This window comes from Phascolarctos cinereus, unplaced genomic scaffold (assembly GCF_003287225.1).
Source record: "Phascolarctos cinereus isolate Bilbo 61053 unplaced genomic scaffold, phaCin_HiC Scaffold_1;HRSCAF=81, whole genome shotgun sequence".
NCBI classification, from domain to species: Eukaryota; Metazoa; Chordata; class Mammalia; order Diprotodontia; family Phascolarctidae; genus Phascolarctos; species Phascolarctos cinereus.
In genome coordinates, this window is record NW_027555514.1 from 284,920,987 (window position 1) to 284,938,292 (window position 17,306).

General features: G+C 50.8%; 1 protein-coding gene across 1 annotated transcript; it reads left to right on the plus strand.

The window, feature by feature from the left end:
* The first annotated feature begins 275 nt into the window (after positions 1 to 275).
* On the plus strand, positions 276 to 17,089 carry CSDC2 (cold shock domain containing C2). The gene is made up of 4 exons (XM_020982723.2): positions 276 to 596; positions 12,363 to 12,669; positions 15,230 to 15,352; positions 15,783 to 17,089. The coding sequence occupies exons 2-4, from the start codon at positions 12,491 to 12,493 to the stop codon at positions 15,943 to 15,945; spliced, it is 465 nt and encodes a 154-aa protein (XP_020838382.1). The 5' UTR covers positions 276 to 596; positions 12,363 to 12,490; the 3' UTR covers positions 15,946 to 17,089.
* Positions 17,090 to 17,306: the final 217 nt, after the last annotated feature.

Sequence of the window (17,306 nt, forward strand, 5' to 3'; positions counted from 1 at the left end):
TCAGGGTGAGGGTTTCTGGACATTCTGGTACCAGAGCCCCCCAACCCCAGACTTCTCCCTTCCCCACTGCAGCTAATTAGCACTAATTAGGTGGCGAGTGCTTATTAGCGTCTTCCTTCATCTGACTTGCTGGGTGAATTATACACGACTCATGCAATAAAAGCCACTTTCCAAAACAAGACATCTCAGAGTTCAGAAGATGCTCCTCCCATGTGTCACTAGTGGCCCTGTCACCCTGTGACAGGGCCCCAGAGGCTGCTGGGGTGGCTCCTTCCCTGGCTCCATCAGCATCCTGGGCTGGAGAAGGACAAGAAAGGTCCTGATGTCTCTTTAAGCCGGAGTCCAAGTTCCCATCCTAATCCCTCCCACCTGCTCTCTACTCGGCCCCCTGACGTCAGGAGGAAGGAGTGGATGTGTGTGAGTGTGAGTTCAAGCTCTGGGGTGCTGCATGCTCACACACACACACACACACACACACACACACACCCCAAATAGCTTAAGTCCATCTTTGCCTGCTGGCCCTAAGAAACGGGGGGGGGGTACAAAAGAAGAGGAAGGTGAAAGCTTCTGGAGGCAGGCTGACCCCACGGCCCAAGGTAAGCCAGCAGCTGGTGGATGGATGACCATTTGGCACTGATGGGGAGGCTGGGGGGTGGGGACAGGGAGGCTAGGTCCTTGATGGGAACTGGGAAGGCATGTCTGTGGGGCTAGTCTCCAGAGGGCAGGGATCATGCCGGGTTTTGCAGGAGAGGAATGAAAACCCTTCCCCACCCCACCCCCGCCCCCCAGGTTTCATTTAAAAGCATAATTTTGCGTGTGTATCTGAGGTGGATGCTGGGTGGTTGGATGGAGGGCTGGGATGGAAGCTTGACACGGGTCAGGAGGGCCCTTCTCCTTCAGGAAGGTGGAAGCAAATACCCTGGAAAGAAAATGCTAGAGCAAGCATAAGTAGATGCTAAAAATCATGGGGAGCAGGAGGAGGGGGGAGACGGGGGGGGGGATGGAGGAGGGGAAGGGTAGTGATTATTCTTTTCTACTGAGAGCGAATTCAGTGCTCTTGAATTTGGGGCTTGGGGGGAGGGGCAGATGGGGAGGCTGCTCAGGCACAGGACCAAGGACTGTAGCACTTCCATCATTTGGGGGGGGGTGTAATGGGGACAATTGGGGTAATTAGCAGAGAGGAGAGATGACTCCATATTATTCTGTCCTTGTAACCCCCACCCCCAGTCTGGTAGAGGTGGCCTCTTTCCTACATCTAATACAGTGGTCTCCATGGACCTAAGGGGTTCTCTTATCTGGTGCTTTCTACCTAGATAGCCACGGGGGTTCGGTTCTCTCTGGAGACCTGACTGAGCCCCCAGGGGGTCCCAGGAGCATTACCCCAGTGGGATCAGACTCTGAGGCCAAGTCTCTGTTTAGTTCTGAGCTGAGCATCTGACTCTGGGGAGGAAGGACGCTCATGTCTAACCTTCTGATTATGTGAACCCAGTGCAGACAAGGCAGTCAGAGAGAAAGGGGCATTCATTGGCATCCGCTGAGGACAGAGCGTTTCTACAAAGCTTTGAGACTGCAGAGCTCTCTGATCTTCATAGAAGAAAAGGCGGAGGAAAATGCAGAGAGAGGGAGAGCTGGGGGGGGGGCAGACAAGTAAGCAGGCAGAGAGAACAATAATAAGTCTAGTCTGGCTATTGATGTGACAGATTTGTCTAAGAGGGGTGGGAGGAGGAGGAAGTGGGATGTGGGGGGAGGGCAACCTCTTTATTTAATCCTATAAATTTGCAACTCATTGCATCCCACCAGACTGGTTACAATCTATTAGGGAAATCACCCTGGGAAACAGCACGCTCCGACTGATGGGGGATGGAGACAGCTTTTTCTCAGACCACGCTCCCTCCATCTCAGCTGTCTTTCCTTCTCCTAAATTCTGGCCATTTCTACTCCCTTCCTAATACCCCCTTCCTTGCCTCCTCCCATATCAAGAGCATTCAAAAAAACCCCAACAAACCCAAAACTATTTTCAATCCCTTTCTCCCTTCTCCGCCCCTCAGCCTAACAAATTAAACGGCATACATAAAGCAGTGACTGAGACTGGGCTTGGGGGGGGGGGGGAATGATGATGGTGCCTCCCTTTATAACGAATGATAAAGGCCAGGACAGTGTTCTCTAGCCTAAAGTCAGGCTATACCAAGTAGATTTAGGAGGGGGCTCCTAACCAGAAGCGTTTGTTGGGTTCTATGGAATGTTCCACGGATGTTCATTTTGAGGGGAGAAGGAGATCCCTAGGGGTGGTTATGGGGGTGGGGACTTGGAGTGTATCCTTCCCACAGGCTAGCAGAAAGGCTTGGAAATGCCAATCTCCTGAGGAGATCTGAATCAGGGATGGAGGAGGCAAGCAGCCGTAGAAGAAGAAAAACCTTAGATACAGCCAGCTGGGGTAGGGCCACACAGCCTCCTCAAAGATGAGAATTGGGTGGGGGTGAGCGGACCCTTGGAAGGGTGAGGACACACGAGGGCCATGTTTTCCAGGCTCCTGAGAGCACAAAAGTGATCCAGGAGAGCCAGTGGGAGCTCGTTCTCCCTCTCCATCACTCCAGACCAGGAAAATGGGCTCTGCTGGTTGGAGTCTCAGAGATTAGCGCAGCAATGGGATCAGGAAAGCTAAGTTCTAGTTCTGGTTGTGACATTAACTCTCCATCATTTCTCCCCTCCGGGTCTCAGCCTCCTCATCCCTAAAATGTTGGGGTTGGACTAGCTGACCTCTGTGGTTCCTCCCAGCTCGAGGGCCCTGGCAAGGTGAGATCAAAAGGAGAGATGCCCAAGCTCAGCGGCCTCTGCCTCCCGGCTTTCTGGTGCGCCCAAGAGAGCTCCCACCTGTCCCAAAGGAGTGGAATAGCGTCTGTCCCGTGAATAGCAAAGAGCTTGCTTTTCTGTGTTCTCCGTATAACGATCGATACTGCTGCAATAATAGCAATGCTCCCTTCCAGGGTTGTTACGAGCACCAGATGTTTATAAAGTACTTTGTCTACCTTAAATGACTCTAGAAACGGGAGCTATCATTCTAGAATGTTAATATAATATACATATAATAATGTTAATAATGATAATATAATATCATTACTGAGTGTTCCTGATGTTAACATTCTTCGTATTATTATGAATTAATAATAATAGTCCGTGTTTCTATAGACAGCGCAAGGCAGTGCCTTAACGCACAGAGCAGGGGCTGGAAATCAAGATTGGAGCTCAAATCAAGCCTTAGCTACTTCCTAGCTGTGTCATCCTGAGCAAGTCATTTAACCTCATCCATCAGCCTCAGTCTCCTCATCCGTGAAATGGGGATAGAAACAGCACCTCCCTCCCAGGGTTCTTGTGAGGATCAGATAATATAACATTTGTAAATGTTCACTTTGCAAACCTTAAAGGGTTGTATAAATGTTATTAGTGTTTTAATGATGAGGAAACAGAAGCTCAGAAAAGGTCACATAGTCAGTCCGTGCTAGGGCTAGGATTTGAACTCAGGTCTCCTAGTTCAAAAGCCCTCATCATCCTGATATTTCCTTCCCAGCCTTTACTTGCCAGGGCACAGAGGAAGCCAAGGGGTCTTGGGGCAGGAGGACCCCAGATTCCAGCTCCCGTGGCAATGCTCAGTCACATAGCTGCCACCTCCCCCTCGCGAAGGGAACTTGATTGTAACTAGGTCACCTTCAGTGCCAGCAGATGCATCTGCCTCTGATGATGTTCTTAAGATGAAACTGTAGGGCTGGGCCTATCAGGAGGTGGGATCCAAAGGGGGGAAACCAGGACGCCTCCTACTCCTTTGGGCCAGCCCACAGGCAGACCTGGGACTTTTGGAAAGCCCCTTTCCCTGCCCTAGGTCCTTATCTCTTGTGATTCTTACCCAGGAGTGGTAATTACCCTCCAATTATGTCAGCACAAGGCTGGGCCCTTCTTATCATGAAGGGGTGTTTGTTTTCTCATTGTTGTTATTTTTGAGCTGCAGAGATGGCAAATGACTCATTCAAAGTTCCTGCCTGAGTCACCAGAATAGAACCCAGGAGTCCTGACTCTCCAGTCCACCCATCATGGGACTGCAATGCACATGGATGGAAGTCTGGGTCTGAAACGTTGCTCTGTGTGACTTGAGCAGGTCGCTTCCCCTCACTTCTCTGGCCCTCTGTTTCCCCCTCCATGTAATGGGGAAGCTGAATTAGGCTATCTCTAAGACCCCTTTCTGGTCTAAAAAAAATCCATGGTCTCTTCACTAATCCTTCCTATATTGGAGCCAAAGGACTTTTGATACCTGTATCTCCAGCTACAGTCCTCCATCTTCTCTCTATTCCCTGACCTCAATTTATGTGTGTCTATATATGTGTGTCTATATGTGTATATGTGTATCTGTCTCTATCTCTGTCTCGAAATTTCTGTCTATAGTTATTGTTGTTGAGCTGTATCTGACTAGACAGAAGGGCCTGGTAGGCTATGGTCCATGGGGTCACAAATAAATACATACATACACACATATACATACATGTGTGTATATAGAGACACACACAAATAACTATCTATACATATATACACAAATGTGTGTGTCTATATCTATGGAGACACACACATATACATACATGTGTATGTATAGAGAGACATACAAATGAATATATATATATATATAGAAATGTGTGTGTCTATATCTATGGAGACACACATATACATACATGTGTGTGTCTAGAGAGACACACAAATAACTATCTATACATATATACACAAATGTGTGTGTCTATATCTATGGAGATACACACATATACATACATGTGTATATGTAGAGAGACACAAAAATGAATATACACACACACACACAAATGTGTGTCTATATCTATGGAGACACACATATACATACATGTGTGTGTCTAGAGAGACACACAAATAACTATCTATACATATATATACACAAATGTGTGTGTCTATATCTATGGAGACACACACATATACATACATGTGTGTGTCTAGAGAGACACAGAAATGAATATATATATATATATACACACACACACACACACAAATGTGTGTGTCTATATCTATGGAGACACACACATATGTACAAACTTTGTTGTTCAGTCATTCGGCTATACATGACTCTTTGTGATCCCATGGACCCCAGTCCGCCAGGCCCTTCTGTCTTCCCCTCTCTCTTGGAGTCTTTCCAAGCTCACATTCATTGCCTACATGACACCATCTATCCGTCTCATTTCTGTCATCCCCATCTCTTTTTGGCTTCAATCTTTCCCAACATCAGGGTCTGTTCTAATGAGTCCTGTCTCCTCATTATGTGGTCAAAGTGTTTAAGCATCAGCTTCAGTATTTGTCCTTCCATGTATGCACATACTTATATACATACACATGTAATATACATGCGTAGATACATATGTCTCCATATGGCTGTGTCTCTCAGTGCATTAGAAAGGGCACTGGGTTTGCAGAGGGCCCAGAAGAGCTGGGTTGCAATTCTGGTTCCATCACTTACCAGCCCTGTGATTTGGGCAAAGCCCTAACCCTCGCCAGGCCTCAGTTTCCTCCTATCTAAGATGAAGGGGATGGATAAGTCGGCCTTCAAGGTCTCCTTTGGTCTGACTCTAGGATGCTGTCATCCGTGCCCTTCTCCAGGGCTAAAGAAGGACCACAGAGGAAACATGAGTTCCCTAGGAAAATCGATAGAAGCCACCTAGCATTTGTCAGCATGGCTTTCCCACTCAGCCACAAATCGGCTGAAGTCACCAAGTGAGATCAATGGCGCACACCTGCTCTCAGTCCCACTGGGAGAAACACGCTTTTCCATCCTCTTCCATCCTTGTAGTATTCCATAACAATTCATCTGAGACTGACTTAGCTTAGCCAAGCCCACACAAGGAGGGTGATGCTGCTTCCCCTCCCCTCTGATCAGGACTGGGGGCCAGGGCAGTGACTGGCCAGGGAATCCAGGATAGAGAATAGACCTTTGTCTCCTAACTCTGTCCTCATCACATAATAATAAGTACTCAGATTTCTAGTCTGCTTTACAGCTCGCACAACTTTCTTCACAATAATCCTATGAAGCATCAAGTCTCGGTAACATTAGCTATATTTTAAAGATCATGAAACTTGGGCTCAGAGAGGCTGAGGAACTAGCCCATGGCCACACAGCTAGGATCATGGAATGGAGACATCAGAAGGAGCCTAGAGGTTATGTATGAGACAACCTCTGCCATTTTGTAGATGAGGAAAGGTGACTGGCCAAGGTCGCATAGGGAGTCATGTACAGAGCTGGTCTTCTGACTTCCAATCCAAGCTTCTTTCCCCTGTGATACTCTTGCCTCTGTCTACCTGAACGTCCCCCATCAGGACGGATCCTGTGGGTCAGAGGAGGCTCCCATGCTTTCCTGGGGCCCCATTCCCTGGGACAGAGAGCTCAGCACTCAACTTTGCTAATCCAGGCGAAATGGAGCAGTCTGTCTCCAGTCCCTCAGGCATCATCGGTACCACTGATCTTTCTGCACGGAGACTTTGGAGAAGGAAGGGATGATTCTGTCCTCTTCCTTTCTCCATCGGTTGATCAGAAGTTTGTTGAACATGGGTTTGCTCCATGTCCAGCACTGCAAATGAAAATGAAGACAAGATCCTGAGCTTCTGGCCTTCAGGCTTACACTGTGAATCAGAGCTGGGAATGGGCTCAGAGGTCATCTGGCCCAGTGCCCTTATCTTTACAGAGAAAGAAACTGAGGCTAAGTGCCTTGTTAGGCAGAGCCTGAACTTGGGTCTCCTGTCCATGAGGGCAGTATTCTTTTTCTTACATGGTGCTGTCTCTTACCTTCTCACCCCCAGCCATGGCCCACTTTCTCAGACTCCAGAGGTATCAAGATCCTAACTTGTACCCTTCACAAGTAGGCTGGGCACTGGAAGGGCCGACCCAATAGCAGTGAGGACAGTCTGGGTAAAGCCCTGTCCTTGGAATCAGAGGACCTGGGTACAAATTTTTACTGGCTGTGTTACCCAAGGCAAACTGCTTAAATCCTTCTAAGCCTCAGTTTTCTCATCTGTAAAATGGAGGCATGAATATGTACACTACCTACTACACAGAAAGGTTGTTAAGCATACACCGGGTCAACTAGAAAATGCTATAGAAATAGGAGAGTATTATGATAAACTGTAATTATTTCTTTCTCCAGTTGGGGAAAACCCCAATCGTCTGCTGTTCTGCTTACCCAAGGGACCGGTACAAACCTTTTATGTTAGGTTATTTACTGGAGGGGAGAAAAAAGGTGCCCAAAGACTGAACCCCAGTGGTGTTCCCCAAGTGAGGAGAAGGGAAGAGCCTTGAACTGTCATCTGTCCTCTGTGATCTTGATGCTTTTTATGCCCCAAACTTCCTTTGGAAAACTTCAACCTTGTAAAGTAGGATGAAGCACTTCAATTCTTATTGGCCTGACTTGACTTCCCCAAAGTGCAGAGGAGGGGATCATTGCCCCCCTGGAGGCCAGAAGTGACAGGAACAAAGACTGTGCCAGCTCCACACCTAGGGGAAAACCAAGAGGGCTAGGACAGAGAGTGGACACTCAGGAAGGCCAGAGTTAGGCCAGCATTAGCTACCAGTGCTCCCTCCTGCCTGGACAACAATGCCCATCAAGGCGGAGATTCTTAACTTGGGCTATATGAACTTTATACATATATATATGTGTGTGTGTGTGTGTGTGTGTGTATGTATATATAACGTTATTATATCATATAATTATATAATATATATAATATGTATATATAATGATATTTTATTATATAATTATATAAAATGCATATATAATACATGTATCTATAATTACATGTATGTGTATATACATGCATATAAAACTGTATTTCAATATATCTGATCTATTTATAATCTTCTAAATTTTGTTTTGTGGATTTAAAAACCATGATTTGGAAAATCATTGGTGTGTAGGCTTCATCAGTTTTCCAAAGGGGTCTGCAATACACAAAACAGGTGTGTACTGCAGGAGGACCCCTGCATTTAAATCGCACCTCAGCCCCCACAGTGCTAGCTCGAGCTACTGTTTAGCCCTCGATTATTTCTGAGCCAAGACCTTCAGCCTCCTTGCTACCTTACCCTGGAATCCTAGAGTCTGGCTTCGAAGGGACCAGAGAGGTCACCTGGTCCAGCCCCTACCTTCTGTTTACCCCCTCCTCTTCCTGTCTTGTGCCCTCACTGGTTCCCATGTGCTCTATAAAGCACTTTCCCCACTCTAATGCTGTGTGGTTGCCACTGCAAATGTTATTACTGCTTCCTCCCCCTTGCCCCATTCTACAGAGGAGGAAACCAAGGCACTTCACCAAAGTAAAATAATGTGCCCACAGTCACGTAGGCAGCTCTAAAGCCCAGCCCTCATGACTCCAAATCCATAGCTCTCTCCATTTAAAAAGGTGCCTCTCCAGGGCAGCTGCCCTGCTAACTCTACCCTGGCCTCATCATTGGCCACAGGATTTCCTATGGGGAGAGAAGAGAGTCTTGGTAAATGAGGTTTTTACTCCTGGGGGCAATGGCCCTCTGATCTGGCAATTTAATGGCAGCCATAGCATGAGGACACTGGAGGCAGTCCACGGAGAAATTTGGATGTTTCATATTGCCTGAGCTAGAACATCGGCCTTTTCCTGTTTCTCTGGCCTCTTGCATGATCTCAAAGCACTTTTCAAAACTGCATCCCAGTCCAACCCTCCTTCTCAGCCTCACCTGCTAGACGCAGAACCCAATGCTGCATTGCATGAGAAGCGGGGGTGGGGGGGGTGATGAGAAAGGCAAATCAGTGGGTGGGAGCCCTTGGGGGAATATGATGAAGGGTAGATTTCGGCAAGGAGCTGTCCCTGGTTCTGGTCTAGCCCAGCCTGGATCCCTAAGATTACAGGGCTGAACCAGCCGTCTTTAGAGTCCAGGAGATTCAGGTCAGCACCACAGCTTCCAGAGCCCCTCAGTTTATGGTCTCAGATCTGCATTCTGATGGCCACTGCAGAGGATAGAAGAGATGGGGGTGAGGGGCAGGGGTGGAAGGGTATGTGTGTTTGAGCCTCATGCCCAGCTCCCTCTGCCTTTAGCTCCCTAACAGCAGCGCTTTTGGAGGGAGCGGGTCAACCCAGGCCATTGTCTGCTTTGCAGAGCAATGAGGAGGTCATTGGTGGTTCCTTGATCCCTACAGTGGTCCCTTCATCACCTCCCTGGGGGAAGGATGGCAAACCAACTGTAACCTATCCTCCACTCACCCCCCCCATCCTTTCACTCCTACCAACTCCAGGAGATGAGACCATCTTTCCCAAGGGGTCTTATTATTTTCTATTCTACCCCCGCCTCCTTGGAGGAACATAATCAGAGAAGGGAGTTGGGAAGTTGGAGAAAAACTGAATGGTGTGTGGCTGTTTGGGGCTTTCTCCCCCTCCCCCCGGGGAAGGGGACAGGGGAAAGTGGTAAGCAAAGGTTACACCCCCCACCCCAGATAGAGGGAAATGGGGCTGAGGAAGATTCTGAGGATCTGCCCCTGTCTCCCACTGTCCTGTCCCACCCTGAGGGGAGTGCTGAAGGCTGCTCTCACCACCCTGACCTTTGGAAGTTCAATAAGGAGCAAAGGAGAGTAGTATTAGGGAGGAACACCCCTCCCTCCTCAAGTTTAAAGCTTTTCAGGCAAAAGAGGCAGTGAGAGCTACACAGGACAAAGAGCCAGGATGTCCAGGCAGGAGGCCCTGCCTGCTGGCCACAGCAAGGATCTATGGTCCTCCTTCTAAGAATCTCCAGGAGCCCCGCTTTATTTTGTCAGTGACCAAGGCAGAGGGGTGGGACCCTAAGTGCTTAAGCAAGCCAAGTGATTTGCCGAAGGGCACAGAATTACCCTTCGAACCTGGGTCTTCTCATTCCAAATCTGGGGTTCTTTTCTCCTCTAACCCTTAGCCTCTAACACAGTTGCTTCTCGCATCCCTGTCTTAATCTTCTCTGGCTTACAGACTCTGCTAAGGGGGGAAATGAAAGAAGAAGAGAGGAGAGAGAGGAAAAAAAAAAGAGGAGAGAAGAGGGGAGCTAAGGAGAAAGGAAGAAAAGAGAGGACAAGAGAGAATAGGAGGAGAGGGGAAGAGAGCAAGGAAGAGGGGAAGAGAGGGGAGGAGAGGGGAAGAGAGCAAGGAAGAGGGGAGGAGAGGGGAAGAGAGCAGAGAGGAAGAAAGGGGAGGGGAGAAGAAGGGCAGCAAGGAGGGGAAGGACAGGGCAGGAAAAGGGAAAGGAGGAAGAGAGGAGGCAAGGACGTCGTCAGCTGCTTCTCCCCGCAGCGTCTGTCACATCTTTCGCCGCTGACAGCCACTGTGGGGTCCCCAGTGAGGGCAGAAATCTGGCAGCAGAAATAGCAGCTTCTCTCTCCTGGTGGCAAGCGGTGGGAGGGGTGGGGGCTGAGCTCAAAAACAGCTGAGACTCCTCTGGCCCCACTGGTGTATGCTGTTTCCCCCATCCCCCTTGGGGAGGGTGCTGCCTCCCGGCACTGTCTGTCACTGCCTGGCACACGGCTGGTGCCCGGGAATAATAGCGGTAGGGGCTGGCAAGGTGGGGTCGGAGACAGCAGGGGCTGGGGACAAGGCAAGGGTGGAGGGGGAAGTGGGGGAAGAGGAGAAGCAGATCCCATTTCCTAGAAGAGAGGGTGAATCAGGGCTGCAGCCAGGAACCTTCCCCTCTTATTCCCCATCTCCATAAGCATTCGATTTAGTGTTGTGAGGAAGAAAGGAGGTCCAGACCAGGAGAAAAATTATTAAGAGACAAAGCCCGAGCTGGACAGACCTCCCATCTGGGGGGCTGGTGGGTTGGCTGAGGGCAGGCCTGACCGATTGCTGTGGTCCCTGAATCTTTTATGGAGGCAGCTGTGGGAACTTAAACCAAGTACCCCAGCTCTCTCCTTCCAAGCCTTCTCCCAACTGGCTTCCTAGTCATAGGTCATATCTGTGTCTCTCAAGTGCTCTGCACACAGTAGGCACTTTAAAGTGCTGAGCTCTTGCATTCTCATCTCACCCCATCCATCTCCACACCTTGGCTCTTCACTCCTTAGGGGTCAGGTCCGAGGTTGGGGGTCAGGGCTACCCTCTTCTTGCTGTCTGGTGAAGTCCTATCTTTCTTCCAAGGCAGCCCAGGGACCATCTCCTCTGGGAAAGGGAAGGCTTGACTTGTCCCTCCTCCAATGTCTCTGAGCACCTTCCTGCACCTCCCTTACCCTTGAATCACAGTAACTGAATTGTCTTTCCCCCCATTAGATTGTTAAGGTCCTTGCATACAGGCCTTGTCTACACGGAGCCCAAGGTTTGTAGACAGTTGACATGTAACAGTTACTGACCTAAACTCTATTTCTACTTCCATGGGCCCAGGGGAAGAGAGGGCCTTGATTTGGAAGCAACACACCGGGGACAGAGTGTTGGCTTGGGAGTCAGAGGATTTGGGTCCAAATTGCAGCTTTGTCATGACCTTGATGACCTTACCCTCCCGGGCCTCAGTCTCTTCGTCTGTAACTCCCTGTCCTCTCAGGTCCCTTCTAACTCTAAGGCTGTGAACCTATCAATAATTAATAATATTAATGCATTATTACAGATAATTGCTGTAGGTGAGGTGGCTACTGTGGGTATCATTTCCCCCATTTTACAGAGGGTAACTAAGTCTTGGGGATTCAGTGACTTGCCCAAGGCCATGCAGAGAGTAACTGCAGAGCTGCTCTTCAAACCCAGGTCCCCTGGGGGCTTTTCACTTGTCCACAGTGACCTGGTTGGCTTCTCTGCTCTTGAGGAGGACAGAATCAGCTAGCTGTCCAGGCTGAGACCCTGGAAGCTGGCATCTTCTGCCACCCTCTTTGGGGATTGCTGGAGCTGGAAGGCAGAAAGACTGCTGATTCTCTCCATGTCTACCCCTTTCGCCCAGGATTGCTAGGTTCCTCCCCATGGAGGCACCTCCTCCACTGGAGGCAGTACCTGGGTAGCTTTGGTGGCCATCCAGTGACACCGTGTGGCCAGCTGACAGCAGTGGCCCCCTCTGGTGGTGTCCCTGGGCAGTGGGTGGCTGGGTGGTAGGTGTGTTTATGGAAGGAGCTGGACAAGGTCATGGTTAATGGGCTGGTGCCAGCCTTTCCTCCCTTGCTCCCAGCCCAATAACAGCTTGGCCCCTTCAGCTTCTCCCAGGCTTGGTGCTGACTCAGGAGACTGCGTATCACCTCCTGGCTCATCCTGTCCCCGAGGAATCCAGAGTGAGGACTCCATCAGCCCAGTCTGCCCCTTCTGGCTCAGCAAGGCCCCATTGTTTCCTATTGTTCTTCTGACTCTATGTATCTCCTCCCTTCTAGACTGAAGCAGGCATCTCCAGGAAGCTTCGGGGGGCCCATCGGTACTCTGCACAGCCCTGCTTTGTCCAGTTTCATCCCTCAACCACTGCACGCCCTGAAGACATCCCTGCCCACTGGGCTTCTCCACCATGTCCTCTGAGCCCACCTCACCCCCAGTAGTGCCGCCTCTGCACTCCCCCAAGTCCCCTGTCTGGCCCACCTTCCCCTTCCATCGTGAGGGGAGCCGGATCTGGGACCGGGGCAGCAGCCTCCTGCTCAGAGACCTGCCTAGCCCCCTCCCCACCAAGAGAACCAGGACCTATTCTGCGTGAGTACCCACACTAGCCAACCCTGGCTCTTCTCTCTCCCCAGGGCCCCTTTCCCCTGGAAGCCTGGGATGGAAGGGGAAAAAGCATTGAGTCTGCTGGCAGAGTTGTGGTCCATCCGAGGACTCCCTGGATGGGATGGGGTAGAAGATCCTCCCCCTCCCCCTTCCAATCTTGGGAACTGATCAGACTCCAGCTGGGGTCATTGCTGGGGCTCTGGAGCCAGGCCTGGGTGGAGGAAGGGGCTGGAACACAGGCGGGGTGACTCCAGGAAGTGACCTTAGAGACCCTCCAACCAAGCCCCCTTTGGACAGAGAACTGAGGCCCAAGGGAGTGAGGAGACTTTCCTAAGGTCACAGGTTCTGATTCCTTTTTTTTGGGGGGGGTGAGGCAATTGGGGTTAAGTGACAGCTAGTGCCAAGTGTCTGAGGCCGGATTTGAACTCAGGTCCTCCTGACTCCAGGGCCAGTGTTCTATCTACTGCACCACCTAGCCGCCCCTCTGATTCCTTTTTCAATGACTTTTCTCTACCCCATAAATGGCTTGAAGGCCACAGATGACCTCTTATCCCTGGAAGTTCCAGTCTCCTCATTCCATAGTCTCTCTGAATAAAATCAGTGAAACAAGAAGCATTTATTAAGCACCTACTGTGTTCCATGCAATGGACATACAGAGACCAAAAATAAAAAAGGTTCTGCCCTCGTGGATTTAGTTCTACAGGATACAAAAATAAAAGTTATCTCGTTGATGCAGCTCCCAACTCCAGCCCCAGGCTCGGGGTTCCAGGCCCATCTCTGACAATGGGGTCCATAGAGAATTAAGAAAGTAATGGCACCAGCAGGTTCCCCTGGACTGTCCCCCTTTTGAGCCCATACATAAACCAGGCATTTATTGTGTTTAGTATGTGCTAAGTGCTAGACATACAAAGAAAGGAGAAAGCAGTCCTGCCCTCAAGAAGCTTCTGCTCTAAGGGGGTACATAATCTAGATGAAAGAGAACATAGGAGAAGAGAGAGGAGGGAATCCTGGAGGTGATAGTATGGCAGCTGGGGAGGACAGAAAAGGCCTGGAAGCTAGGGATTCTCAGAGTCTGATGTCAGGAGGGAGAGCCTCCAGGAGTGAGACCAACTGACCGCCATGAAAACTCGGAGATGGGAGGAGCAGGGCGTTCAGAGCCACCAACAGATCAGTATGGAGGCTGTGAAGGAGAATAAATTTGAGAATACTGGAGAGGTGAGAAGAGGCCTTTTAAAAAGCTTTAAATGCGGGGCAGCTAGGTGGTGCAATGGATAGAGCACTGGCCCTGGATTCAGGAGGACCTGAGTTCAAATCTGGCCTCAGACACATAATACTTACTAGCTGTGTGACGCCGGGCAAGTCACTTAACCCCATTGCCTAACAAAAACAAAACAAAACCAAAAAAAAGCTTTAAATGCCAAACAAAAGTCTATTTGATTTTGTAGGTGATGGGAACCATTGGGGTTTATTGGGGGGTGGGGGAGAACATGACCAGACCCAAACATTAGAAAAAGCATCTTGGCGGGTGAGTGTAAGAGGGGCTGGAGGCAGGGAGGCCGATAAGAAGTCCATTCCAATAGTAGAGGCTATAGAGCACCAGCCCTGGAGTCAGGAGGCCCTGAGTTCAAATCTGGCCTTAGATACATAACACTTACTAGCTGTGTGACCCTAGGCAAGTCACTTAACCCCATTGCCTAACCCCCCCCCCCAAAAAAAGAATAACCAATAATAGAGGCTAGAGGTGATGATCTATGTGGTGGCTGTATGAGTCAAGAGGTCATAGAAGAAGAAATTACAACGTTTGGCAATTTATTAGATCCCTGGGCTGGTCAAGAGAGAGGAGGTGAGGATGATGGGAAGGTTGGGTACCTGCAAGATCAGAGGGGTCATGATGCCCTGGTTAGTAACAGGGAAACTGGGAAGTGGGAAGGGTTTGGGGAGGATTTGATCCAGTTCCAAATGTCTGCGAGGTAGTGGAGGTGCAGGGTTTGTCTAGAGCTCAGGAGAGAGGTCAGGGCTGGATAAATTGAGCTAGGGATTATCTTCATGGAGATGATAATTGAATCCATGGGAGCTTTTGACATGGCTAAATGAGAGAACAGAGAGAGAAAAGGAAAGAGCCCCCAGGACAGAGCCTTAGCAGACAGCCACCCAGCCGCATCAGCCTCAGGCAGGTGGAAGGAAGGGGCTTCTTCTGGTTCCAGAGGCTCAGCTCCCCCTGCCCCCCACCCCAAGATCTCGTAGCTAGCACATAAGAGTGCAAAGCCAGATGTTCTGGGTCTTCCTCTTCCTCTTCCCAGCTGGTTCTTACCAGGCTCCTGGCCCTCTTTGGCCAAGCTCTCAGCTCCTTCATTCTCCCCTCCAGTCTCCATAACTGGGAATGTCTGGGGGCTCCTTCCCTAATAGCTCCCTCGGGCTCTCCCACTCCCTCAGGCTACTCCCAGGCGCCCCGGAGAGTCCCTTCTGGTTTCCTTTGCCTCCGCTCTGGAGGTCCCTCTCAGATTTCTCTCCCCACTCTCCCCTTCTTTTCTCTTCCTCCTCCTAGCACTGCTCGGGCCTCAGCTGGGCCCATATTCAAGGGCGTCTGCAAGCAGTTTTCCCGTTCGCAGGGCCATGGCTTCATCACGCCAGAGAATGGCACAGAGGACATATTCGTCCACGTGTCTGAGTAAGTCCTGGGAGGGGGTGGGGGCGTGGGCTCACCCCTTAGCTTCTGCTTCAGAAACTCCGAAGCAAGCCATTATTGGTGTTCGTGTTTCCTTTCCCAAAAAGCACTTCATTTTTAGAGAAAGGACTTATTTTGTAGTGAATTTGCACATTATTTTTAGTGTCTGAGGGCTCTGAAATCCCCACCCCTCGGCAGTCTCAAATATGGCCATTAAAGCCCCAATACTTGAGGCCTTGAGTGCAGTGCTGGCCAAACCCTCGGTGTTGGGGGTGGGTGCTAGGCTGGGAAGTTGCTCTTGAGGTGCCTTGGGGAAGCTCAGAGCCCTTGTGGCCCACAGAGCCGGGGCTCAGAGCAGCTGTCTTTGGGCCTCGGGCCCCTCCCTCACTGGTCTCAGGACTCACACCTTCCTTCTCTCCCATTTGAACCACAGCATCGAGGGGGAGTACGTGCCCGTGGAGGGAGACGAGGTGACCTACAAGATGTGCCCCATCCCCCCGAAAAACCAGAAGTTCCAGGCGGTGGAGGTGGTCCTGACCCACCTGGCCCCCCACACTAAGCATGAGACATGGTCTGGCCAGATCATTGGCTCCTAGGCCGCAGCACCGGGGTGGGGAGGGGGCAGGAAGGGGGCCCCCCAGTTCGAGCCCACCTGGGGTTGGGGAAGAACTCAGAGAGAAGGGAGAAAGCAGGCGGAGAGCCCAGGGGCAACCCACTGCCAGGCTCTGGCATTTTTCTGCTGCCCCCTCCCACTTCTGCGTAGCTTTTTCATGTATGTGTGTATGTGGTGTTATTTTTCCCCCTGTTTGTACTGTTGTCCAAGCTATGGGGAGAGATCCAGGCTGAGACAACAGAATCGGAAAGAGCTTCCCTCTCCTCCCCGGCCCCATCCTCCCCTCCTCCCTGGATTCCCCAGGACCACTGGGACCAGGGGAAGGTGTTAGCCACAAGACAGACTGCCCTTCCCACCTCTCTCCCCTCCCCTCAGAATAGAGCAGATGCTCGGGGCGTCACTGAGTCCTGTGGATGGAGGATCACAAATGGAGCCTCTTTCTCCTCCTGCCCCTTCCCCCCTTCCATCCCCGCTTTACTCTAGGAGAACCAGTCCCTGGAGAATGGCAGGATGTGAGCCCCTGCCTCCTTCACAGATAGAGCTTCCCTTGTCTCCCCCACCCCGTGCCTGGGGGGCTAAAGGACCTCAGTTGTTTTTTTGGACACCCCCTCCCCCAACCCCAGCACAGGGGAGGGGGGGGACAAAGAAAGCATGAACAGCATCTCCCCCACCCTGGTCTTTCTGGGGACAGGGCTGGGGGAGTGCCTACCTGTCTTCCCACCCTGGGCTGCCTCTATTTGGGAAGACACCTTGCCCCGCTCTCTTTAATGACTTTGTACTGATCTGGGACTCCATCATGAGTATGCTCTACAATAGGGGGAGAGCCCTGCTCAGCACTGTGCCATCCCACCTTCATATGGGCCCCCCCTCCCAAACCTGAGTGCGGGTGGTTCCTGCATCCCCCACACTCTGTCTCTGTAGTACCAACTCTGACCTTGTCCCTTCCCTGTCTCCCCCACATCGCCCAATGACTCCCTTTTCCTTCAGTTGCCACACTAATGTAATGCACTGTAGATACTGGCCAGACTTAGTGAGGCCAGGAGGGTTAGATAGGGGTTGGGGTGGGGGGGTTTCGGTTAGTGTCAAGTACGCCTCTCACGCCAGGAAAGGGGCAGAGTGGATCACCACAGCCAGGGCTGGGGCCTTCCCTCAGGGCTCAGGCTCCTGCTGGGGTCCATCAGATAAGGAAAGCTGGGTGGAGGGGGTTGGGGCACGGCACCACCTGATTCTAGATAAGCTGGGGGTGGTAGTGGAGGAAGCTGACTGCTGAGTGGGGGACAAAGCCTTCTTCCCAGCCCTTGAGATGGTGACACAGGGTAACTTTTTTTATTTGGGGGTTAGGCA